This window comes from Hipposideros armiger, unplaced genomic scaffold (assembly GCF_001890085.2).
Source record: "Hipposideros armiger isolate ML-2016 unplaced genomic scaffold, ASM189008v1 scaffold_481, whole genome shotgun sequence".
NCBI classification, from domain to species: Eukaryota; Metazoa; Chordata; class Mammalia; order Chiroptera; family Hipposideridae; genus Hipposideros; species Hipposideros armiger.
In genome coordinates this window covers 1147555-1174780 of record NW_017731831.1, presented here as the reverse complement: position 1 = coordinate 1174780, position 27226 = coordinate 1147555, and the positions used below count along the sequence as shown (strand labels likewise).

The window sequence follows — 27226 nt, the reverse complement described above, 5'->3', positions numbered from 1 at the left end:
ACTTTTAGGGCAGACTTGTGAAACCTGCCTGTCTTAAGATCCTTCTTCCAAGGTCCAAAGGTTTCTGGAATTTACTTTCCCTTCATTGTTACCTTCTTTCTCCTAAAATAAAACTTACTACAATATGATTGTAAGAGATGGTAAGAAGCTCTATGATTTCCAGTCATACTTAACACACTTAATCACAGCACCTTCCTGGTTTTTAGAAATAACTTGAAAATCAATTCAAAATGTCAGTTGCTTTAGTGTAGTCAGTATAGAAAGGAGGAAATGTGCAAAAGTCATGACTCTCTTGTCTCCAGTTTGGTCCTCTGGGCTTTGAGATGTAATTCCATAGAAATAGGTCTGTACAATTAGAGGGTTGGCTGCGGCTGTAGGCAGTTGAGTGTGTAAGAGAAAACAACAGGGGCTCTCGGGCTTGTGCGGCTGTTCATATCTTCAGTTTGGGTGGGATACTGGAACATTGACGTTTCGAAGGTAAGATAAGGGCCATAGATTTTATTTAGGTCATTTTACTACAATTCTAGTTTGTCTTTGATCGCACATGTATTATCATGCCATTCATAGCTAAAACTTTTGTAGGCAGTTTTTTAAAAAAATTCTCCTGTGTTCTAGACTGCTCTCTGCTGCTCAGTAGCCGTGAAACCTTCGGCAGATTACTTACTCTCTTTAGGTCTGAGATTCCTCCCTTGCAAAACAAGAATTAAACTGTATGTAAGAGAGTAGTTGTGAGGATTAAAAATAAATATTTATAGTTAGCACAATGTCTAGAATACATAAAGTATTCCTGAATTTTAGCTCTCATTATTGCTTCCTAGCAGAGTCCACAGTGTGCTAAATTTGCAAGTCAGCGTTAACGTAGTCCTTTAGCTGTGATCTAAGGACATTTGTTTTTACGTTCTGTGTCCTACATTTAAGAATGGAAGAGTAGAAATAATGATCCTCTAATAGCTAACAATGTCAAATGGTTTCCAAGAAGAGAGGCTGTTGGAACTAATTAAGACCATAGTCTTAAAACCAAAAACAGTTGTAAATAATATCTGGTTGGAAATAATACTTGTTTTCACTTGTCAGCATAATAGAATCAAACTTTTTCATAGTTGACAAAATAAAATGCAACATTGATATTCAGGAGCTGAGAATCATTCACATAATACACTAAGAAAACCCTCCAAAATAAAAACAGTAGCTTACAGCCAACTTTATATAAAGTAAGTCGCATGGAAAAAAAGAAAGCATAGGTTAGCTTTCTGTATCACTGTCACTCAACATACAATAAAATGTCACATCACCTAGAGTCTGAATTGTCAAATGTGAATTTTGGACTTTAAATGATAGTTTTTGAAAAAAATTAAATTAGTGTGTCATCACAGAACAAATGATTTTAAGTAGAATGCTATTTTATGTCAGTGAGCTATACTAATTGTTTTAATTCAGTTGTTCTAAGTAGGCTCTCTATCACCGTTGTTTTTATCAACTGTATTTTCAAAGGTGAAGATAGGCTTCAGCTATTTGAGTTGCCATTCATTTTTGGATTAACTGTTGTTGTTTTGAAATCAAATGTTACAGTCTTTTTGCTAAAAACCTCTTGGGAGTCCTGTCAGAAGTAGAAATACATGTGGAATGAGCTATTGATTACTGATGGCTCTTTGGACTTGCAATAGTCTAATACTAAAACTGGGATGTCTTTCTGATACACTGAATTTGCTCATCGCTCTTCACAAATCACAACACCTTCCCAATCCAGTTCAGACGTCTCCTCTTCCATGAGGTCAACCCTCATCCCCAATCCCTTCCTCCGGATTCCAGAGGCATTATACTTCTCTTTGTAGTTATAAATCAGGCCTTGCAGCACAATTATTTGTATTTCCCTAATAAAATGTAAGTGCCTTAAGGCACAAATTCATGAACACTCAGATAAACTCAACAGATCAATTATTGAATATCTTGTATATCCAAAGTATTATGCCTTAGGTATACAAATACGAGTATTACACAGCACTTGCCTTTGTCATTTTATTCCTCATTGTGCCTAGTCTTCCTCTTGACTTTTTTTCTCTTATATTTCATGATGCTCTCTTTTTTTTTTCCTCCAGTTTCTCTTGCCACTACTTCATAGTGTGGTTTTGTTTTTATTAAGATTTTATTGGGGAATTGGGGGAGGGGAGCAGCGCTGAGGAATCGGGGGAAGGGGAACAGAGAAGTTGCTGTCGTTTTGTTCTTCAGTCTAGTTGTGGAGGACGTTGCTTCACTGGCCCATGTTGGTATTATCATTGTGCTCTTCTTGGGTGAGGCAGAGGAGTCGCCGGCTTCTGGACGGCCGCTCACGGTAGCTTATGGTAACCCACTGCAGCAGGGGCTGCAGCCTACACAGTCGCCGGCGACTCAGCAGCCCAGCTCCAGGTCGAGCTGTTGTTCACCATCTTAGCTGTAGAGGGCGAGCGTCACTGGCCCTCAATGTGGGATCTGAACCGCAGCCCTGCTGCTCAGAGCTGGCGCTCCCAAGTGAGCTCTTAACCAGCTGAGCCACTTGGCCAGCCCTCAGAAAAATATCTTAAAGAAAACCCTGTCTTTCCCCCAGATTTTGTCCCACTCTCCAGGAAAGCACCTTCATGCACCCAACTGGCAAGCCAAAATCCTGGGAGTGATCTTTTTGACACATCTTCTCTCTCACTGTCCACATTGAGTCCATCATCAAGTCCTGTTGATTCTACCTCTAAAATATATTCTGCTCTGGGCTCTACTTGCTATAGCACTGCTCACACGCCAACCCACAGTGCAGATGCAGTGGCCCCTTTTGGCCCCTCTGGTCCGATCACCAGAATCACCACAGTGATCTTTTAAAATCTTAAAGCAGATCATGCTTTACAATCCCTCCTTGACTCTTACTAGTCTTAGGATAAGACTTAGAAATCCTCAACATGATTTCAAGACTCCATATAATCAGGCCTTCTTTTCCAATACAATCTCATGCTACATACCACCTCTGTAATACAACAATGGTAGCATTTTTTAAATCCCAGAGATTTGCCAAGTTCCCCCCCCACACACACACACACACAGAGATTAGGGTTTGTTCACAAGCTGTACCTTTTGAGAACCCCGTTCTACCAGGTGAAGCCCCACTAACCCTCTCAGCTTAAACATCATTTCCTCAGAAATGCTTTATCCAACCCCTCAGACTAAATTAGGTCCCATCTTCCTTATATATCTTGAAGTTTCCTGAACTTGCCCTTTATCTCACCTAAAGTAATTGGCAAGATTTATTTCATTAGATGGTTATTTGCTCAATATCTAGCTCCCCATTGTTCTTTAAGACTATTGAGGGCAAAGATCATGTCTGTTTTGTTCACACTTCAGACCTGGGACCTGACATATAGTGGAGAGTCAATAAATAAAGAGGAGATAGAAGTTCAAAAGCATATTGAAATGCTCTATAACAGAATGTGCTTTAAACTTAAGGCTATAACTTAACATATGGAAATAAGTTTCCTATAGCCATTTGTAGACCTCTAGTTCGTGACTAAACCAGGCTTTTGCTGTCTTTCTGACATAAGAGATTTTAGTATTCTTATTACCAAAGAATATATTTGACAATAGGATAAAATCTTTTTTATTAGTTTGATATTAAACATTTATTGACTACCTACTGTCTGGTACTGTTGGAGAAGCTTGGTATATAGCTGGTGTGATGCAGCTTACATTCCTATGGGGGACAGATAATAAACAAGCACACAGAAAATTTCAGCTCTTGAAAAATACTATGAACTAAATAAAACAGGCTAATGGCATGAGTGGGGTGGTTAGAGGAGTCATATCTGAAAAGGTAGCATGTGAGCTGAGACCTGAGTGACACGGAGTCAACTATTGGAAATCTGAGGGGAAAGCCTTCGAGTGCATGCAGAAACACTGAGGCAGGTACTGCCTGACACGTTTGAGAAGCAGAGGGTGGCCTGTGGTCCTGGAGCCCAGCGAAGCAAGGACGAGCACACGCATCTAGAGTTCGAGATACCTCGGCTTAAAGTTCTGACTCTCCCCTTACTGGCTATTTATCACAAAATGGAGACACTAGGAATGTTGCTAAATAAGATGATGAAGGTAAATATTAGTAATAAGGTACATCATTGATCATTTAAGCATAATTAATTAATCTAGCCTCCATGGAATTTATGTCAAAGAGAGACTAGTTGAGTGAATGTTCAACTAAGGGCTGTGTTTATGTGTTTAATAGTTTACTAATGGATTATGATTTAAAACAGTGTTGCTAATTATTCACAAACATTCATATTTACCTTGATTTCTCCTAAAAGGTTAAAAAGCTGAAGAGGGAGCTCTCACAGATGAAGCAAGAATTGCTCTATAAAGAACAAGGCTTTGAAACACTGCAACAGTGAGTATAAAAATATTGAAATTGACTTTAGAATAATTCAAAGCCCCTTAACTAATACAAAGAAAATAGAGGTACAGACTACCTCACGGATTTCCCAAAAAAACATAAAGCTCATAGTTCTGGACTAAAAAACAATCAACCAACAAACAAAAAACTTGGGAAAATCTATATACTTTGAAAAAATCTCAAGTTTTTATTCTGCATTGGAGATTCAAAGAAACCAAAGTGAAAAACGTAACTTTGTGTCCTGGCACCTGCCAGCGGCTGGAAGACTGAGGTGTGGAGCTGGTAGGTTAGGCACAGCAGGGCCTCTGCGCTTTTCTCTAGGGCCCTGCTGGGTGGGTCTCCTCCCGCTGCCCTGGGCCCAGCTGCAGGCGTCCCTCTGCCTCTGTCAGCCCCAGGCGTAACCTGGAATCAAACAGAGAACGATCTCAGGGAGCTAGTTGGGACTGTCAGCAGCGGAGCTTGAGTGCGTTCCTCATTTCCCCGGTGTCTTCTGTCCTTTCCAGTTGTATGCTGAAGTCCCACGGGCCCTTGTCATAGCTCTGGCTGAGCCAGGTTAAATGATGATGCCGATGACAGAGGGCTGCAGGAACTGGAAACGCCTGCCCCATTCCCAGCCCCTGGAAGCTGCCATTCTCCCTACTAATGAGGCCCAGCCTAACTAAACCCTGACAGGCTCATAGAGACTTCCAACTCTCACAATCCCCACCCACGGGGACTCGGAAGCAAGAGAGGAAGCTGATGGTTTCATAGCCACATGACCACAGAGAGGATTGAAGGCATTATCTGTTGAAAGGCAGTCAGCTATTTTTGACTCCCCTCTGTGGTACCATATTGTTTCAAAGCACTTTGCTTGCGTGCGACCAATTGTAGTGCCGTATTTATAGGGATTTCTCTGATCGGTGTCATGTTGTTCCCTGCATCTCCCTCAGTAGCAATCTAAGGCAGCAAGGCATCACCTCTTTTAAAGATCCTATGTGTTCGCTAGCCAAGCAGACATAAGCTGATTGTTCTGTATGTTTGGATGATGAATTATATCTCAGGACACCCAGTCACTACTCTTGACCACCAGCCATGTGACTTCAGTGTCAGACAGTGGTTTTATTTCTTTTTTGCTTATTCACCTCGTAATCCTCACCATGATATTCTTTCAGATGCTCCCATCTTAGTGGTTCTCAAATCTGACTGAATATTAAAATAATCTGGGGACCTCTTAAAAATAAAAATACCTTTCTGGTCTCCACCCCAGGTATATTTTATGAGTTCCCCCAGGTGGTTCTTAAGTATAGTTATGCTCTAAGAACTTCAGTTGGTTGCAGAGCTCCCCTAAAAGCTGGGCAGACCTAGAATGACACAAGTATGTTATTTAGTAATTATATGTCAACATAAAGGAGGGCTTTGCAGGCAGGAGTGGGGAGAGAAAACAAATTTTGAAGAGCACCACAAAATGTGTAGCCATACGTTAAACATTTTGAAGGCACGTGAAATTGTAACTCATGTCACCACCCGGGATTAAAGGTTAGCCAAACTTGCTGTTTTTGTTATATTGATATAACAGTGCCGTATTGTTTCAAAGCAGTTTGCTTGCAAGCAGTTTTTATAGGAATCTAAGGCATGTTTAAGAATCTGTCAATAACATTCCACAAGAAAACAATAGACATTTGTTGTAGAAATTCAGGCATTCTCTGGTAATGATTCTAATCCCTTGAACCAAGAGTAGAAAGATATGATATCTCACATCAGAGACCTCTCCTCGAGCTCAACTGTAGACAAAATAAAGCTGTTTTCATTCAAATATTAACCACCATACTACTAGAACATTGAATAATAATTGATTGAACCCAGAGACCATACTTTTTAAGAAACCACGTTCCGGATACTATAAAGGGACTTTTACTTGGGGTTATGACAAAATTTATTTCAAGAAAAGATTTAAACAGAGTCCCACTGCATGCTTTTGTAACTTTTCACTTATTCACAATACAGTGAAACATTTTTGTTGAATCTGGAATTACACTGTAGCTTAAACTCAGGCTTTCATTTCACTTGGTCCAGTAGTTCATACTGGATGATTGAAGGTGGTTTTATCCTCTACATTAATTCATTTCAGTCTGTGATCCAAAATTGACTTTGGCCTAAGCGAGGGTGTAGTTTAGATGTAGATGGATTCCAGGAAGAAATTTATTTCCACTTTGCCACCTCCATTGTTCACTCAAAACTGTAAAAGGGGAAATGATGAAACACCCAGAAAGCCAAAAGCATATGCAAATTCTATGAAAGTTTGGCTCTAGGGTACTTATTTTCAAGGGAAGTCACGCTAATCGTAATCCCTTCTCTTTCAGAAGAGACTAAAAAGATATAGGGGGAAATTAGTTGTAGGGTACACACAAACCAAAATAATTTTTTTTTTAATTTTAGGGGGAAATGTAAAGCAGTATTTCTCAAATTAAGAACAAAAATCACAGTACTTTGTTTTCAAAATTAGCAAATAATGCTAATATTTTATTATATTGTCAGTTATGGTCAAAAGAGAAAAAAGGCAGAGGATGAAAAGTGGAGAAGAAAAAGGAGAAACATGGAGGGAAAGGAAAAAAGTGACATTTAAAGTAGAGAGGTTCAAAGGAGGCAGAAGCAAGGAAAGAAAGACCAAAAGGGGCTCCCTGGTGAATGCTGAGCTGGGATGGCTTGTGCTTGTCATACTTAACGTTCAGTTGAGCCATGGCTACCCAAGACATTGTCATCTGTTTTTAAAGCTCTCTGAAATTTAAATTAGCAGTCCTAAAGTAGTCCTGCTTTTATTTTTAAATATTAAAGTTTATTTCTGAAAACAGCTTACCTGTTTTTTTAATTTTCAAATGTTAAAGTTGATTTCTGAATTAAAGGTTTGTTTTTGCTGTTAAATTCTTAAGGTTTTACTCAAATAGAAAGAAATTACTTGGGTTTTAGAAATTCATTTGACACAGTTTGAGACACCTATATTACTGGCTATTTCACGAAATCTCACAATTTTTTTTTTAATCAAAATAAGCCTTTGCCTCAACTAAATTTAATACTTAAGGAACCCAATGATTTCATTGATAAATCCCTTCCCAGGTGAATGAAATTAACCAATATTCAAAGTACTTCCAGTGTCTTAATCAAATCTTCTAAGTGTAATAGTCACAAGAGTCCCCAAGTCTTTTATTTTGAGGATAGTTACCTTACTAGCTAAGTGTTTAGGCAATTTAGGAGCTGAATTTGCATAAACTTTCTGGCCTTGGTTTCTTCATTTGGAAGAAGTGTGACTAGTAGATCTCTAGAGTCCCTTCCTACCCTAAACACTGTATATGTGTTTAATTCAGTGATTTCATTAGTTGTACTTTATTATCAAATGACCTTATGATGAAATTTATTTTATTTTCTTAGATTCTTTAAGACTTTAATTGCTTGTTCAGCAGCATAAAATATTTACTAAAATGGTACTTGGGAGAAATACATATCTATACGCTGCACTTGTTTGAGTAAACTTTGTTTGGAAGAGTGAATAAGACTGTGTGTGTGTGTGTGTGTGTGTGTGTGTGTGTCTGTGTGTCTGTGTGTTTTCAAATTGTACCCTTCACATTGACATAAATATAAATTATTAAATGTTTGAAACCAGATGAGCTCAGAGCCCATTTCACAGGTGGCTTTTCTCTGTGGATGTGTCTGAGAAGGAGAGCTGTTGACTGGTGGGGGTGGAGGCTTAGCCCTGCTTTCCCCAGTGAAGCCCAGATGTGCTCATAATGAACCGTGGGCAGCATAGGTAGTAGGAAGAACCAGTGGAGTGAGAGTGAAGAAATCGTTAAACCATTTGTTTGAAAGAATTAGGTAATTTGGTTGGGCCCTTCAAACACAAAGACTTTGGTTACATGAAATCCTCTGACATAGGGTGACCATGTGAACTGTAAGGACATTTGGTGGGCAGATCTGCGGGGGTAATAAATCAGCTCATTGAAGAGCTCTCTATTCAATGTTAGCTGACAAATGAACACATCTGCCCTTCTGCCTCACTCCTAGATTTGAACTCATTTAGCAAGGCAAGCAATTTTATCCCGACTCATAACTATTTCAAAAATAGAATGAATCCTTTTCATATATTTTAAAAGAAATGAGAAAGTAACCACATGATCCTAATTTGTAGGGTATTCACTAGTGTAAATAATAATCACTATCGTTCATTAAAGTCCTACCAAACTGTAGGTTCTGGTTTGGCACAAACATTCTGGCCTGGAAAATTAGGCAGCAGTGATGAATCTGTAGCTCCCGTGGTTGGTTGTCCAGTGCATTGGCACTTCCGTCCTTCTGTGAAATCATTTCCCCATGTCCTTAACCTTCCTCAGGGTGGAGATCAGATCAGCGTGTGATGAGATTTGAGTTCTACCAGCAGTGGGATCAACCAAACAGACTGAAGACAGAAAGACCGGGCCTGGAAATGACTAGAAAGGGCCTGGGTATGAGCTGGGGAACGGGAGCAGTCTTAGCTAGAAGTGGTTAGAAGAGACAGGAGGAGAAGCACTCAGCTTGAAAGGATGACACTGGTACATGAGGGTCAAGGAATAAGACAATCACAACTGAGACAGCCCCAAAACCAGTTCCTCCGTCTGTTTAACTTGTTCTCTGTCATTCTTTGATTTTTTTTTCTGTTTCTTTTTTTTCCCCCCTTTTAACAGAATTGATAAAAAAATGTCTGGAGGCCAGAGTGGCTACGAACTTAGTGAAGCCAAAGCCATTCTAACTGAACTGAAATCTATCAGAAAGGCTATTAGCTCAGGAGAGAAAGAAAAACAAGATCTGATGCAGGTATGTTACGGAACATTTTGTTACGTCAAACTACTACCTTCTGGGGCCCCAGAAACTCTTCTTGAGGCAGAAGTTCTCCATCAGAGCCTGGATGGCCTTTTTTCATACCCACCCCATTCACACAGAATTTAGTCCCATGGATTGTTCCAGTCACTAAGGCTGCCTTGGGAGAAAACAGATTGCTTTCCAAAGTTGTGATATGTTTATTCGAAGGCAGGCTTTGGATGGCCTGTGAGAGAGTGGGTGGTGCGTTCTCTTTTTTTAAAGATTTTTATTGGGGAATTGGGGGATGGGAACAGCATTGGGGAATTGGGGGAAGGGGAACAGACAAGTCGCTGTCGTTTTGTTCTTCAGTCTAGTTGTGGAGGGCGTTGCTTCACTGGCCCAAGTTGGCACTATCACTGTGCTCTTCTGGGGCTAGGCAGGTCAGTTGCCGGCTTCTGGACGGCCGCTCACGGCGGCTGCTGGCCACTCACGCGGGCTGCTGGCTACACACTGCAGCCCATGGCAACCCACTGCAGCAGGGGTTGCAGCCTACTCGCCGGCGACTCACGGCTGCCCAGCTCCAGGTTGAGCTGTTGTTCAGCATCTTAGCTGTAGAGGGCAGCGTCACTGGCCCTCATATGTGGGATCTGAACTGGGGCCCTCTGGCGTCCCAAGCCAGCTCTTAACCAATGCGCCACTTTGGCCGGCCCGGTGGTGCGTTCTTGATGGAGCCCATATACAGAGGTTAGTGTCCTTGTGCACCCTGCAACTCACGGAAAACTTCGTGTGGACCCCTGATAAGCAGGGTCATGTAAACCAGTGATCCTCAGCCCAGAATATGTAAAAGTCATGTCACCTGTCTTCAGTAAGTAGAGGATATGCTTTGAGGGGAGCGGGATCTTATGTAAGGATCTTAGAAAAGCCTCTCCCACCCCCGCTGATTCTGAGGTACTAGCTAGGGGTGGGGTAGAGAATGCTAACTCAGCAGGGGAATAGCTATATACAGAGGGTGCCAAGAAAATAAATGCATACACACATTTTAAGAAAGGAAAATTGTATTAAAATTGTAATACTCAATATATACCGATAACAAAAGATGAATACAAATCACGTTTGATTTCTGCAAGTACAAGAGGTGCTCAAAGTGGTTACCATCAGTGTAATTTTAATACATTTTTTTCCTTTCTTAGAATGTGTATACATTTTTTGACACCTTCTGTAGTTACTCTAGGAGATCTGCTAGTGGCAGTAGATCCCCTCGGTATGCCTGTATAATTCTCAACTTACAGATCTCAGCTCCCAATGACCCAGCCTCATCTGTAGAAAAAACAAAACAACCATTCAGTGATCAGTATTCTGCATTCTGAATATCTCTATTTAACAGATATAGTCAAGTGGGTTTTTTTAAGAGTGTATCTCTTCCTCCTGTTCCCCTCCCTCCATCCCATAATTATCACAAGCACTGAGAATTCTTTGTATTTCAGATATTTTGAGTTCTTTACCTAACTAAGGATTTAGTCTGTGTCTTTGGGAAAATGTTAGAGCCAGTGGTGAATTTGCATTCTTAATAGAACCTCTACATTTAACTACCATGTTCAACTACTTCATGTCAGTTTTCAGAATGCGAGTTGAATTAGGTAAATATTTTTGAACCCATGTAATTTTGTATTTGAGGAATTTGAAATAATTTGCAAGAAGAGATCACAAAGCAAAGAAAAGAATAACAATAGCAAATACCTGTAAGGGCTGACTTTGTTCTGGGCCACTTTCTGCGTGCCTCGCGTAGAAATAATTCATTTAATTCTCACAAGCCTAAAGATCGGCACTGTGATGGCCCTCAATTTATAGACAAGGAAGTTACAGCACAGAAAAGTTAGGTAACTTACTTAAAGTTACACAGCTGGTAAGTGGCAAGACTGGGGTTCAAACCCGGATAGTCTTGCTCCAGGATATGTTGTTTTAACATAAACATAACACACACGAGATTTTACTTGGATGTATTTTGTTTTTCTCCCATAGTGATCCTGCTGATTAAATCAATAATTCCTGAAATGCACATAATAGGGCCTTTGAAAAAAGTTAATGGAACTTGAACAAATTTACATTGGAATCTTATAATTTGGCAATTTGAGGTCATCTTTGATTCCTCCTGTAAACTTTTGATTCATACATAGGCCAGATTAAATTACAAGATTAGATTCCTTTTCTGTTACCAAAGTATATAAAATTATCAGTAGATACAGAAATCAACAATAGAGGTGAAAGGAACATTCGGTATCTTCTGTGACTTTCAAACCTCTTTGACCCTGACACACACAGTAAGAAATATATTTTACATCAAAACCCAGTAACACAAATATCTTTACCTGTAGATAGCACAAAACAAATTTCACAGAGGTATACCTGCTGTTAATACTAGTAATTTACTCTGATTTTATTTTCTAATCCCTTTTACTTCATTTAAAAACATACTGGTCATGATCTAAATTAATTGAGTTCATTGTCATCACAGGTAGTATTGAAAATACTTGTACTAATGTTTTTACTATACTAATGTAAAGTACTAATCTTTTCACTATGCAGATGAAAAAAATAGTAAAGACTTACCCAAAGTCACTAAAAGATTTCTTTGTTCTTTTCTGTGACATTATTTGACGTGACCATTTAAGTTTCATCCCTCTAGTGTATACATCCCTTTGAAAGAAAATAGAACAGGTTAGGTATAAAAATATATGTATCAGATCTCTGATAGTTCTAATTCCTTATCATGAGAATTTTCAATATCAGGATTAAATCTTAAACCAACTTCTTAAAGTTGATAATATGTTTCTTACCATTTTTATTAGTGTTTTGTAAGTTTGTTTTGTTTTGGGTAGCAATTTAGATAAAATTTTTCATACTTTTTGCCAGCTTCCCCCCTCTAATGTAAACTCAGTATTATTAAACCTGGTGCTGGCGGTAGGCACTTTCACTTTTGATTATTCACTTTACCAAACCAAACACGTCACTATAGGTGGTGCCATGCAGTCGCCATACAGATGGGCTCTGGTTCACTGCAAGTACTGTGACTTCTGGGCCTCAGTTTTCTAATCTCTCACATTGATGTGAGCTAAATAATCGCTCGGGTCCTGTCCAGATGTAAAATGGCATAATGGTAGAAGTCTTCTAAGTAAGAAGTTGTCTTGCTATATCTAAAATGAGATTGCATTATAGGTATTCTATGTTTTCATAATTTCTACTACACAAGTGAGTAGTTCTTATTAAAATAGAGACTTTTTAATGAAATTTAATAAATAAGAAATACATGTATTAAATATAAAGATACCATCATTCACAGGATGAATAATTACCAGGCCGTCTTGGGAAAGTTAAGATAGCCCGTTTAATATGTTCTCACATACTTCCAAAGTCACATGTGTGTATGCAAAATTATATTCTACTCTTATTTTTGCAATAATTTAAAGTGTTAAATACCTACTGAAATTAGGTAATCATTTTTTCCATGGAGATTATAATTTTACCTGGTGGGGAAGTTTTGCCTTCTTAAATGTTAAGCTTTATGAAGTACTTTGTGTTTCCTGAACAGAGTCTTGCTAAGCTGCAGGAGCGGTTTCATTTGGATCAGAGCATTGGCAGATCTGAGCCAGACTTGAGATCCAGTCCGGTGAACTCTCATTTCTCTCTCTCCAGACAGACCCTTGATGCCGGGTCACAAACAAGCATCTCTGGAGATGTAAGTGACCCGCGTGGAAGGGCTGGCCCCAGCTCTGTCCTTGATGGGCCTTAATTACAATATGGATGTGTGTTCTCCCATTTGGGATGCCATTAGCAGATTTTCAATAAGCTCCCAGTTATTTTCATATTCTAGTACATTTCTTTGAGTTTTGTGCTATAAAAGTAAAACAGGCACAGATCAACAGTAGGGCCTACCAATTTGAAAAATTAATTTTTAAAGTTATTTAGTTTATATTTTATGCAGTTGAAAGCTAAATGATGGAAATTTTGACTCATAAAGACAAGGAAATTAGTTCTAGTTCATAAATTTTATTGACCTGTACCCACTTCACCAACTCTGAGATACCAGAAACCTATACCTGATATTTTTTATCTTTTATTGAATGTGTGGAGAAAATGATGTTAAAGTCTTTGAAAGACAGACAAGCTTGAATTAAAAAGAAATGTTTTGCCCCTACTGAGACTATGAAGTAAGTGCCTTTTTAAAATGGTGTTCTCAATTTCAGTACCATCTTCTTTAGCTTTTCAATTACTTGTACTTCCCAGAAACAAAGGCAGTTTACCTTCGTTCATTAGCAGAGTTAATTGCCTTTTTCCCTTTTGTTTTTACTAGATTGGAGTGAGAAGTAGATCAAATTTGGCTGAAAAGGTCAGGCTGAGCCTACAGTATGAAGAAGCCAAAAGAAGGTAACAATGGGGCAGCTGTTTAGCTCAGTGGTCAACCGTGTTTTCTTTTCTAGAATTAATCTTTATTCCTATAGTGACCTCTGCTGGGCACTCCCCACACGTTCTTACTGAGTTTACCCTTCAGTTTTCTTAGAATGAAAGGGATGCAGAGGCCCCTCTCTCTGCTGGCTGTCTCTCCCCCCCCCCCCCAAAAGCTGAAGAACAAGAATTAATAAGAAGTGTGGGAATGAAATTGCCTCCTCCTCTGGAAGCAAGAAGCTTTAACCTTATACACTACTTACAATTAAATGTGCAAAGATAGAAACATGCAGAGGCCCAGGTATAAGACTTGATAGCCGTTGATGAGTTGTAAGGTAAATAGCTTTAAGCAGGTTCCTTTGCTTTGAAATGAAGACCTCTTGCTAATGTCCTTGAGGATACTAAGGTGTCTGTTCCAGTGACTTCAGGGAGAAGGAAGAGAAATCCTTGTTTGTCCTTTACCTCATAAACTCCTAGTAAACCCTCTACCGTCTTTTTCTTACCTTGTGACACTGAATGGGTAAGGCAGAAGAGACTTCACCATTCTTATCTAATAGGCAGGTTCAACTTGTTTTCATAATATCAGACACCTTGCTTATTTTGAGGGAGAGAGTCGTACCAATACATCTGATACCATTATTTTCCTTTTAAGAGTTTTAAAATGCTATTGATATATCATTTAGGAAGACACTGGGGGGGGGGGGGACTACATTATCACCCTACAAGGGACCGAGTAATTTATCGTGTTTCTCCCTGAACATGAAAAGCTCAGCTGAGAACCTGCTATAGAGTATCATGGTTTCGTACCATAAGAAAGACCATCAGATAGCTATAAAAGTATATCCATTGTTATTGGTGATGGTGATAATTTATAGGTAATTGGCCAAAGTCCTTAGGCATTATCTGGCTTTAACAAAGTAATTAATCGATCTGCCTAAATACAGTATTTGCTTCTGTATATCCTCTGTTGCTAATATTTCTTGGTTCTTCGATTTATTGCAAGAGCCCAAAGCTTTGTTCTATAAATTATTCACAATGTATGTGAGCTTGATCAAGTCACTTGGTCTCTCTCAACAACATTTTACTTGGCTAATTTTAATGCCTATAAATTTTACCGTGTAGATTATACATTTCTGGAGGTGAGGAAAATTTTTGTATGCTTTATTGTCTGCTTCACAATGCCCAGGGTAGAGCCATGCTCTCACTAAAGGCTGAGGATTGCTTTGTGGTTTTGTGACCAGTGACATGGAAGCCTCTGGTGGAGGCTTTGCAGCCCTCTGGGGGTGAGAACGCCAACCATTTAGCAGCTAGAACTCCTGGGTTCTGCTGTAAACAAAACCCAGGATTTGTGCCTGGTTTTCTGGAGGAGACTGGTCATAGCTCCGAATTAATTTTGGAGAGCCAGGCCTCACGCCCCAGGTTCTTTGGGGCTTCACTCAACCCGCCTTGGATCAGCTTGAGCTTCTGCTTTGCTCTGGATACTAACCGTTCATTCCATCCGGAGCTTGCACAGCACTTCTCATCCCAGGTGCTCCCCCAAATCTCCTTATTTTGTTCCCCAGACTTAATACACCTTTCCAAATAAAATTCAAGACCCACCTAATGCCTGATCACACTGGTCATAGGTGCCTTTCTTTCCTTCATTACGTTGTTGCTGCCAGTTCGATTGGTTAACTCAATCACATCAAGACGTAAGATGCTGGTTCTCTCCCTTTTGGTTGCATTGCTGTTCTATTACCTAATTCCGGGTTTCATTTTCAGGTTACTAGCGATGCTGATGAGAAGGTAAATCTCAAGGGTTTATGCATATGTTGAAAATGCTTTTTCTTCCTCGACTCTGAATACATAAAGAGGCGGGCTGTGTTTCTCTGAAACCTGTTTTCTCCTCCAGCCTTTGTTTTATGTGCTTAATGAAGCTAATAATATCATGCTTATTTAGCATTTTGATGATTAATTTTCCAGTACATTGAGACAGTTGTTTATGGTTTTGTGGTTAAAGCTGAAGAATAGCTGATGTTACATCTATCATAAATGCAGATGGTGGGTGAAAATTAGAAGTACATTCTATATGCAGTGCCGCTTTAAGATGGCAATTTTATTTCTAACTAAAACAAGAAACGTACAGCCCAAGAATGTGGAACTACTTCCATCTTTGTCCTGATAACGTTTTTTGTTCAACTTCTTTCTTCCCATCTACAACTGCTTCCATGATAAAGGAAAAAACGAAATTCCCCCTTTCTGTTTTTTATATTCTGGTATGTGCTGTAACGATATCCGAAATAATCATCCAACCTTATTTACAGGACCATGGCGTCCTGTGCCATCAACAGTTGTGTTCATAATTTATCTTGATCTTGTGCTTATTGTCGAAATAGCCATGTGCCATTTATTATACCTTGTGAACAATCCAGATTGTCCTCGCGGTGCCGCTTGTCCTCGCGGTGCCGCAGAGTGAGTTTTTTGATTCAGGTGGTCAGAACATTCTTACTGAATCGTTTAGTATGAAGCTCTGAGCAGAGTGAAACCTGAGGTTGGGCAAAATTATGAAACCGGTGAAGTGTCCCTTTGCTGCTTTTTCCTCCTCCTCCTCTAGTCCCCGTGGCCTCAGTTCAGCACCTGTTGTCACTCTGGTGGTGCCTGCGCTGCTGGAGGTCCGCCAGGTAGTCTGCTCCTGTGCAGCCAAATGACTGCTGAGGAAAACCAGGCCGAATGCAGTGATGTCTCCAGTGCCAACTCAATGAATGGTGTAGACACCAATCAACACCCTGATAGGGAAGAGATTTCACAGTGCACAGCTTAAGGAGAATGTGGGTGGAAGAAGCCAAGCCTTGTCCCCTTTTCTGAGCGATGGTGGAGCCTTGATGGATTGACTGTTTTAATACCTAGTGGCCAATCTGCTGCTCACCCCTCTCCCTCTCCCTCCCCTGCCTGGCTAAAATCCTAGTTGCTGCCCAGCCTGCCTGGGGACTGCCATTTTACTGGGGGACAGCATCTTTTCCTACAGGAACAAAATCTGCCATAATGGCATTTAAGGCATCACTTTCCTCAGTTTTTTGTTTTTTTGTTTTTTAATGGAAGCCCTCCAGCTATTCCCCCTGTTGCCCCACACTGGCAGTTGCACATCAGGGCTGACCTGCACAGGGTTCCCAAAGCTCTCTGCTTTTTAAGCTTCCGTGTGCTTTGACCTTCACCCTTTTTTTCAGATAGGTGAGTGTGCTCACTCATATTTTAAAGGTGGGAAAATGAAACAGTTGACAACTAAGTATAGAGTCAGGCCCAGAGACTAGGGTATAGGCTGTTGCTCTTATTCATACCAGGTGAGCACACCTTTCTCTGGTAAGGTTCACTGAGGAAATTCATCTTTGAAACCCCAGACCTAGCATGGTTTGTGTTTGCCCTTCCTTGGGGTTTCTAAGTATGTGCACACCTCTTTTTCTCTCTTTATTTTAGTATGGCCAACTTAAAAATTGAATTGTCAAAATTGGACAGTGAGGCCTGGCCTGGGGCGCTGGATATTGAGAAGGAGAAGCTGATGCTGATTCATGAAAAAGAAGAACTTTTGAAAGAGCTTCAGTTTGTCACTCCGCAAAAACGCAGTCGAGATGAGTTAGAGCGCCTGGAAGCGGAACGGCAGCGGCTGGAGGAGGAGCTGCTGGCAGTGAGGGGCGCCCCCAGCCAGGCTCTGGCCGAGAGGTGGGTTTTCCTCCCTGGGGAGGACCAGTGAGACCTGTGGGTGTGTCTTAGCTGGGCCTGCTTGCCATTTCCCTGGTCTGTGGAAATCTCGGTTGCATCTCTCGTGAGTCACCTGAGCATAAGCACAAAAGGACTTTCTTTCTGTAGAGCAATAAAGCACATCCTCCTGCTGTCCCTCAGTGTCAGCTCTCCTGTGTTTGCTAGGAACGTGGAAATGCCTGTGACAGACGCTGAATAACTAAAGAATGTTGACATAAAACCAGGAATGCAGTGCCTCATTGACTGAGTCTGATAACAATAGCCATAAACTGTTGCACTCCGATAAGAAAGATTATCTGGACTGTTTCAGCAACTAAAGCTTCCTATTCTGGGTTTTATTACTCACAAGAATGCAGAAATTTATGGCTTTTCATTTCATGAGGAAAGGACAGGTTGCTGCTCTCTTTGACATCTTAACAGGTCACAAAATGTTCAGTTGGATTTTGTTTGTCCTTTGGAACCCTCTTCTGAAGCAGGTGAAGTGCAAACACTAAGCAATTTTCTGATCTCTGTAAGAATGTGTAAATTGATCATTTAACCTAAAATACCAGTTCTGCAATCAGATCAGCTGGAATATAAAGCAGGGGATGCTCTGTGTGGCAGTTTGACAGGTGCACATCTGCACAGGAGGCCTGTGGCCATGCCCTGATGACTGACACAGGTGCACACACCTGTCTCAGCCTGAGAGCACGTCGCCCTTTAGAACCACCGCACGTCCTCAGGCCAAGTGAGGAATAGTGCCTGCCCCAGAATGACAGGAAAGAAATTCACATGCCTATAATTCCAAGTGACCTGGAAGTAAGTTCATAATACCCAGCCACAATGCAATGGCCTGTGTATAAAACACCAGTCATCTTTTGTGTGTTATGTAGCACTTAATAAATGTTATATAATCACAAATGTCTAAAGCACTGAATCCATCTCAGCTGCTCTGCTCTGTAGTATGTGAATCTGGGCAGGGCCTGCAAACAGCCCTTAGATGTGTTCTGGAAGAAAGAGAAAAGAGGCATTTGCTTGTTTGCTTTAATCAGCTTTTACAGGCATGATGTCTTGTCTTTTTTATTAGGGTTAGAGCTTCGGAAATGACTAATGAAGTAACATTAAAAACAGAGTTTATTCCTAAGTGCCTGGACATCAGCTTTTAAACTTTTGTTTGCACACGTATAATAACTGTCAAAACTCACATGAATTTTCAGCCACTATGTGTGATCCTAGATCCTATGAGTAATCTCTGCCTGGCCTGCCATGTTGCAAACTCCTAGATGGCGGCGACTGAGCTCGCCCCCTAGTGGTGGTAACGCGCATGGGCAAGCAGCCGGCTCATTGTGAGAGATCATCACCAGCAAAGAGAAATTGCTCTCAAATGAAAAAAAGTCATGAAGCGTAGGATTTTTACACATCTTTCATGCTCTTTCCATACAGTTGTTGAGATTCCTTAAAGTTTGTGCTTTTCTATAGCTGATAAAAATCTTAACATTGCTCCCTCCTTTTTACAAATCTTAGAAGTTTTGTCTTACATCTTGCTAAGATGTCTTAATTACTTCTTAATTATAGTCATGCGCCGCATAACAACATTTTGGTCAACAATGGACCACATATACAATGGTGGTCCCATAAAAATATAATGGAGCTGAAAAATTCCTATCGCCTAGTGACATTGTAGTCATCGTAATGTCATAGTCCAATGCATTTCTCATGTGTTTGTGGTGATGCTGGTGTAAACAAACCTACTGCACTGCCCGTCACATAAGACAGTATAGCACATACAATTACATACAGTACATAACACTTGATAATAATAATAAAAGACAATGTTACTGGTTTATATATTTATCATACTATACTTTTTATCATTATTTTCGAGTGTACTCTAGAAAGAGTACTTTAAAAAAAAAGGTTTGCTGTAAAGAGCAAGCTTTTTTAGAGCACTTAGAAAAAGAACGGTATGTCACATTATGCCATCAGTAACCCCATCCATCTCGTGTTTACCAGTCTCTTGATTGCATCAGCTTCTCTTGTTCTTGATTTAATCTTGTGGTGTTTTGTACAGTAACATGCTGCATAGGCTTGTAGCGTAGGAGCAGTAGGCTCTACCATGTAGCCTAGATGTGCCGTAGACTCTGCCATCCAGGTTAGTGTAAGTGCACTCAGTGATTTTGTACAAATGTGAAGTCCCCTCACAACACATTTCTCAGAACACATCCCCATCCAGTGACTCATGATTATAGAGGAATGTTTTTGCCACTGATTCTGAGAAAAATTTTAAAGCAAGTAGGTGGGAGATATGAATGTCATTTATTTCTTAATGGAAAAGGAACTTACTGTTTCTACAGGTGACGTGAAATTGTCCCTCGGTGGAGAGTTCTGGGGAGGGGGGGTCTGAATCAGGAGAAAGCAGGCAGGTGCTGCTCTCCCTCAGGGCATCATGGGCAGGTAGGGGGGTGTGAATGCCCGACCTTGTCTTGCAAAGGGCAGCTGAACAGATGGTGTGGAGCAGCAGGACCAGTGGGCGGAATCTTTCAGGAACCAGACTGGAAAGATCCTTTCCCACCCAGCAGGAGGACTAGGACAGAGATTGGAGACGGGCTTAGAGAGATGGATATGCACCCTCTTGAAGGAACAGTCTGAGCAATTTCTTCCAATTCCTGGTCCAGAGGAATTTGGGAGTTCGCTTCCTGAAAAGAATACCAGGAATCTGAGGAAGACTCCCAGCTCTCACCAGGAGAGGCTGCGGTAGTTCCACCAGCGACAGGAGTAAGGGTGCTTGACGAAGGATAGCCACAGCTGCCCTACCAACAGGGCTTCGGTGACTCTCCCCATTGTCCCCATTATGTTTCTCCCAATCAAGGTGTCTGCCCACCAGAAGGGAATCCTGGGGAGGGCGCCGGGCTGTTGAGGCAGCCTGAGGAAGGGGGAGAAAGAAAGCGCCAACGCCGGCCTTCTAGGAGGCTGGGAACATGTGAACAAGAACACGAAAGCCAGGCCTCAGTCGTTCACCGTGCCCGTGTGATGGCCGGAAGGCCGCGCCTGAGCCGTCGCCGGGAAGAGGGGACCATCTCTTGTGACTGGGACAGGCAGAAGCTTTGGATTTTGAATTTCGGCGTGAAACACTAAGTCATGACTGAAGCCTCCTTAACACACCAGAAAAGCCTTCCTTTGTTTGTGCAATAAATATTTAGTTTTAAAACTTACTTTTAAAGTGCTTTTCCTATTTCACAAGACATGAATTTTTTGTAGGTTTTTGGGTTTTCTCCAGACCTTTATGTACCTTCTGATTCAGTTAATCTCATTTGTATTAATATTTTTCTTTGTTGAGTTTTTATTTATGTTTGAGGGATTAAAAAATAGGGACTGTACTCCTTTTCAAAATACACCTTTGAAAGCTGTGAATTAAGAATTTATCACACTTTGAAGTACTAAACAAAATGACAAGAATTACCATTTTTATTTTAACATATAATGAAATTGTATTGGTGACACATCAAAGGATAGATACCTATAAATAAAATATGGGCATGTTTTCTTACTGCCTGAAACAATACATAACATTTCAAACAAGTTGAAAATAAGGGAAATTTTATTTTTCCCCAAAGAAGCAGCTAATTTTTATATCACCACCTTGCAGGTCATGGCGAAGCTTTGAATGAGGAAGGTTTGTTTTGATGTCTGCAGAGTGCTTTCACATACACGCTCACCATGTGATTCCTGTAACAGCCTGAGCAAGCAGACACACTAGGATGATAACCACCGTTTTACAGATGAGAAAGCTGAGACCTGAATTAAGAGATTTTCCTAGAGATACACAACTAGTACAGCAAACCCAAGCCTAGAAATTACAGTGGTTTCCTGGGTCCCCTTTTGCTGCTCTTTGACCACTGTGAATGGGTCCATTTCCATGATGTCTGAAGACCCTGTGAGATGACCTAGAAGATGCTTGTGCAGGCTCCTAGTTGCGTAAACCCTTGGGTGCTTAATAAATAACTCCTTCAAGTACACACTTCCATAATACTCTAATTTTTGAAAAACGTCAAACGCTAGTGCCATTGAATTCAAGAGGGGGAAATTTCATGATAATCTGGTGCAGGTGAGGAGATATACTGTAGATAGCACAGGACATTATTTTTAATGTCTTTTCCTTGCTGAAAGAGCTCAGAATAAATTGTTTCTTAATTGCTAAAATGCTCATCAAATTTAAGATCGGAATTTTTATCACTAGATACTATTGTAGAATAGCCCCTACCAGATTCAGTACCTAGGATGATGTTTTATAATTCTGATTACCATTAAATGTTTTAGTCATGTTAGCCTAGTCACAGGCCTGTAGAAGTCTGTAATCCTTTTTAGTTTCTTGTCATCTTCCTCCTCACTATCTTTCCTTAACTTATAAGAGGGTGAAGTTTTTTTACCCATTTAGGAAAATTTTAGGAAACCAAATTTTAAAAATTTCCAGTTACGCTGAGATTTGGCATAGACCCACCTTCATCAGGCTTGGCCCTGGGCCCTTCCTTCTGCCTGCTTTGCTTCTTGCTGGTGGTTATGTTTCCTCTTTGTTGAGTTTATATGGGTTTCCCCCTTGTGGCACATAATGTTTATATAATAAGAATCTTGCTTTTCTTTTCCTTGAGTTTTCATGGTTTATCGTAATCATTGAAATATATAAATTCATTTCTGTGTCTTTTTTTTCTAGATTGAAATTGGAAGAGCGGAGGAAAGAGCTGCTACAGAAACTTGAAGAAACTACTAAGTTAACTACTTATCTGCATTCACAACTTAAAAGGTAAACCTATTTGGTTCTTGAAGGGAAATTTTTTCTTGACTACATTCAGGCGTGTTTTCATTCATCTTTGATTACTTTTCTGTTTCTGTTCAGCTATTTAAAAGAAAATAAATAGTTATACCAGGACAATTAAAACTTGGGTGACCAAACTTAAAATTGCATAGATTTTTTTTTTTTCTATGAACCTCAAGGTTATGTTTGCAATACATTTGAAATACGTTATGGGAAGAAGGTATATTTTAGCTTCAGTACGTATTTAGGAAAATGACACATTTTCTCCACATCATCCCTCCTTTTAAAATGGGAGGATGAGGGAGATTTAGCCACATATTCACTATTTAAATATGCACCCAGAGAGAAGAAGAATGGTGGGTGAGTCCAGGGGCCTTCGTGTAACCTCTTTGTCTTCATAAGATTGCTTGTTCCTCTCTCAAAATAATAAGTTTTATTTGTTAAGTAAAGTCACTGCACTAACACTTTGTACTGTTTACCCCCCCCTTCTATATTTTTAAATTGCATAGTTGCTTCTGGCTGTCAATGCAGATAGATTTATCAATAGGTATTTGATCTCTCCCCTCCCCCCCCTCCTTCTTTGTAACTTTTGCAAAAGGGGGATGATTTTTAATGAGGAGGATTGCTGCTTAAAGAGTATTTAGAGAGCCAGGTTCAAAATGTTCATGAAAACAGCCTTGAAGTATGTGCTGTCACAGCAAGCTCCTTTCCCCTGCCATTGATTATGTTCTTTGGCCTCACTGGGTTCCTGTCTTCTGGAGTCCGAAGGAGCCAGCAGGGGTTGTGCTTGGGTTTTCCGTATCATGGCAGTTTTCACAACATGTGCTTTTCTTCCCTCAGCCTCTCCGCCAGCACCCTGTCCATGTCATCTGGGAGCAGCCTGGGTTCCCTGGCTTCCAGTCGGGGGTCTCTGAACACCTCCAGCAGAGGGTCACTCAATTCCCTCAGCTCCAGCGAGCTCTATTACACCAGTCAGGGTGACCAGATAGATGCGGATTATCAGTATAAACTGGACTTCCTTCTGCAAGAAAAGGGTGGTTACATTCCTTCTGGACCCATTACCACCATCCATGAAAACGAAGTGGTCAAGTCCCCCAGCCAACCAGGCCAGAGTGGTCCCTGTGGGGGGGCTGCAGCCGCAGCGACAGGCCACACTCCCCCACTGACCGAGGCCCCCAAGTCTGTGACGTCTCTGTCCTCAAGGTCCTCTCTTTCCTCCTTGTCCCCTCCTGGCTCTCCCTTGGTTTTAGAAGGCACGTTTCCCATGTCTTCTCATGACGTCCCTCTCCATCAGTTCACTGTTGATTTTGAAGACTGTGAATTGAGTAGCCATTTTGCAGACATTGGCCTTGGTGAAAATCAGATATTGCTGGATCCTGATTCAGGAGGCACGTCCCAGTCACTTTTAGAGGATAAAGACCTCCACGAATGTGCTAGGGAGCCGTTCTATGAAGGAACTGCAGGTAAATGGAGACCTTTGCTTTCATGTGTTCCCTCTTCGTTATTTTAAGGGAATGACTGAAGTGTTACTTTTTCCATATGAACAAATGGTACTAGTCCCCCTTTTCTTTCTGCTGCTCTTTTTTTGGCTTCATTTGAGGAGTTTTTAATTGATATATCTAGTTATTTTTTTCTTTATCAAATAAAAATCACATTCCCTATGGAATAATTCAGTCATTAAGTATCTGTTTTGTTGTTTAGACACCCTGTGTATTCAGCTAACTGGGAACATGCTTTGTGAACGCACTTCATACTTCTAAACAGATTCTGGTTCTTAAAAAGCAAGGCAAAGAAGAGCTTTTCAAAAAAAAGTTGGCCTAAAACAGAATAAAATCAAAGCAATTAGCATACTGGCTAATTAGTACCAGGGTTCAATGCTTAGGTTGCTCAGGGGATTCTATATGAATACGATTTTTGCTTGGTGCCAGACTCTCCCTTCCTACCTTGAGTTAATTTGGAGAGAGCCGGTTCCTGTGCATAGTATTACCCTGCCATCTTCTGGCCGTATCACTAGTTGCAGCCGTAGAAGGAGCAGCGGACTGAGTTCTTACTCCTGCATTTGTACTCAAAAGTGACAGAAACAGAGGGAGAATTTATTTTTTGTGTAAATGTTTTTCTTTGAGAAGCAAAAGCTGTTACTGTATTAGCTGCGGTTGTGAAGAGGACGACAGCGTGGCACCCCTGTTGTGGTCCGAGGAGGGGGCCTATTCGAGAGGTAGCCTGAAATGAAATACGAAGTGAGAGCTTCAGTGCTGGCCCTGGGAGCCCTGTTGAGACCCGCACGTGTTACCCTGTGTCCACAACACGGGAAAGGACCGGGCTCTTACGGTGTATTTTCTTGCTGTTTCAAGAAGCATGTTTGTTTTGTATCTATGGTCCTACGAATTCTAAGTATTACTTAATCGGTCAGTTCAGCCGTTTAAAGAGCGAAGAATCCATCTTGTTTGTGTGATTTCAAATACTGAAGACAGACTGCCTGCCAGTGGCCTGGGGCGGAGGCAGAGGCAGAGGCAGGGCACAGGAGACATCTGTATGGTTTGTGTGCCACTACCTGGCAGGTGGCGAAGGTACAAGTCACGTGTTACTAAAATAACCACAAAGGAAAACAGCATGAGAGTGGGGCTTCCAGAGTGGTTCCAAGACAGCAAAGCAGAAACCCCCTGTGGTCACATTTTGGTTACCCCGTTGACTGGCCGTGTTTTGGTGAGCACGTTACTCATTCTCTCCAGCTTGCTGTCCCTCGTTTGCAAAATGAGAATGATACAGTATGTGCCTTGTTAGGGACGTGGGAGGACTAATGCTGTAATCCCTCTGCAGCATCTAACGGTGCCTGGTGCCTAGCACTCAGGCCATGGTAATTATTATTACATGTGACAAGTGATACACACTCTGCTAAACGCATTCCTGCCACAACCCACTGAAAATTATGAATGGAGGAAGGAACAGGAGAGAAGACAAAGTGGAGTGGTTTTTGTGCCATTCTTCTGTACTTTGGACTTGAAGGGCCTTACTTATATTTCTTGAACATTTCAAAGCTGCATTTGCTCCTCATGTGTTTGGGGTGTTCTCTAGTGACCACTTCTCAACATTCAGTCAACTTGGAGGGGCCAGTAAATGAAGCCAGATGCTGGAGAAGGGGAGAGATCAGCAAGAACGTCACTCAAAGTGCGTCCCCACCTAGGGGTCCTGAGACCCGGGAAGCCCTTGTCCTGCCTTGCCCCTGACCCTTGGGTCTGCGACTTACTATGTCTATCTGAGAAGCCTGCGTGTGCAGACTGGTGTCTCTGAAGCTTCCACGAAACATATAAGTTTATATATATATGTAAATTCCACAAAATATATGCCTTTTAAATGTTCAAAAGTCACCCTAAGGAAAAATATATCTGAGAGCTTTGTATGCAAATAATATTCAGTTTCATGTGTGAAAAACAACTGAAAGCATGTATGTAACTGTAAAGACCAATTCTCTTCAGGTCAGATCCGCAATGCTTGGTCTATTCAGGGAATGTCTGACCATGGCAGTGACACTGTACATCACCCTCAGTGCTATAGAATCTTGATGCTGGTATAGTTGAGCTCCTTTCATAGACATTTTGCTCTCCAGCACCAATCCCTGCCAGATGACAGAAACCAAGCTAGAATAACTACGAAGTCCTTCTACAGTCAGTCTCTGTCATTGTCGAAGTCAATTTCAGGCTGCTGTGGTTATTCCTGGGGGTAATCAATAAATCATGTCATCACCTTCACCCCTCACACAGGGGGGTGGGCTGAGAGAAGGCACTTCATCATCAAGGAAAAAGCATTCCCACTGCCAGCAATCAATCCTGTAATCTGAAGCCTTAAAACTTAAACATCTTAACAAGATGTAAAGTCACGACTCAGGAGGGGGCGAAATGCATACCAACACCGATCCCTGCTTGCAGGCTGGAGGATGAAAGAGCTCCGCAGGCTTGCAGCTTATTACATAGGAACATAGCTTTAAATGAATGCTCCTTGCTCGCCGCAGGATGCTGGTGTATGAATATGAGTTAGAGATAAAAGTTAAGTGATAGTTGGTGCTAAAGATTCAGGAGCACACACAAAAATTTTTTAATAGTATTAACTGGTGAGGAATTCTCTAAGTGGAAGACTTTTTTTTCTTTAACTTCTATTAGAGTAGTGGCACAGGAGATGTATGACTATGGCCTGTGAGAGAAGGGGAGAGCAAAAGAGGCAGCTGAGAAGCTAGAAGCTCCCTGTTACGGAAATACCGCTAGTACATGAGGGAGGCAGATAGCTGCAGTGAATACGTGAAACAGGCAAGGGGCCAGTGCGAATGTGTGTGATTCATTCCTTCCCTGAAAAACATTTCAGGACAAAGAAAAAACATATTCTTCCTCGAATAATGACTAAAATAACTGGCACCCCGAGAATCTTGTAAGTCACAGCGCCCCGAGCCATCCACATCTGTTGGTCTGAATAGTAACATCCTTGCTTCTCAGATGGGAATTTATTTTGGATTTCTCGAAACCAAACTGTGTATGTGTGTTTTATATTCAACTTTTCCAAATATGAAATCCTAATTATTGCTGTCACTCTTCCCTCCTTAGATGTGGAAAAATCATTACCAAAAAGAAGAGTAATCCACTTGCTTGGGGAGAAAACCGCTTGTGTGTCGGCTGCCGTATCTGATGAATCTGTGGCTGGAGACAGCGGGGTCTACGAAGCTTTCGTGAAACAGTAAGGGTTCATTTCAGCAGGAGCACTTTTCCGTTACGCCGTTTTCCCCATAGCCGTGCATGTGGGTTACGGACGGGGAATGGATTGCTGCCATTAGCCCACTCTTTGCGATGGTCTGGGCTGTAGGCTTTAAAGAAGCGGTGGGCCTGAAAATTTCAGTATACCAAAAACATGCCATCAGCCAGGGAAATGATAAACAGGTTGGTGTACTCAAAGACACCTCACCCTATTTGAGACTTAAAACTTGATGTTAAGAGAATGTGGAAGTAAAGTGGATGGCCACTGCCTGCTTCTCGTGGACATTTCGGAAAGCCTGGGGTGTGTCCAGGGGTGGTATGTACCCCAGGAAG

The 27226-nt window shown here is 41.1% G+C and overlaps 1 protein-coding gene across 1 annotated transcript in view; it reads left to right on the top strand.

The window, feature by feature from the left end:
* WWC2 (WW and C2 domain containing 2) overlaps nucleotides 1–27226 on the top strand; it is a 189115-nt gene that overhangs the window by 124903 nt on the left and 36986 nt on the right. The window contains exons 5-12 of the mRNA XM_019666959.1: nucleotides 4311–4390; nucleotides 9082–9211; nucleotides 12783–12929; nucleotides 13545–13618; nucleotides 17087–17329; nucleotides 22056–22145; nucleotides 22998–23620; nucleotides 26747–26876. Of these exons, the coding sequence (XP_019522504.1) occupies nucleotides 4311–4390; nucleotides 9082–9211; nucleotides 12783–12929; nucleotides 13545–13618; nucleotides 17087–17329; nucleotides 22056–22145; nucleotides 22998–23620; nucleotides 26747–26876 (1517 nt within the window). The remainder of the gene's footprint in view (nucleotides 1–4310; nucleotides 4391–9081; nucleotides 9212–12782; nucleotides 12930–13544; nucleotides 13619–17086; nucleotides 17330–22055; nucleotides 22146–22997; nucleotides 23621–26746; nucleotides 26877–27226) is intronic.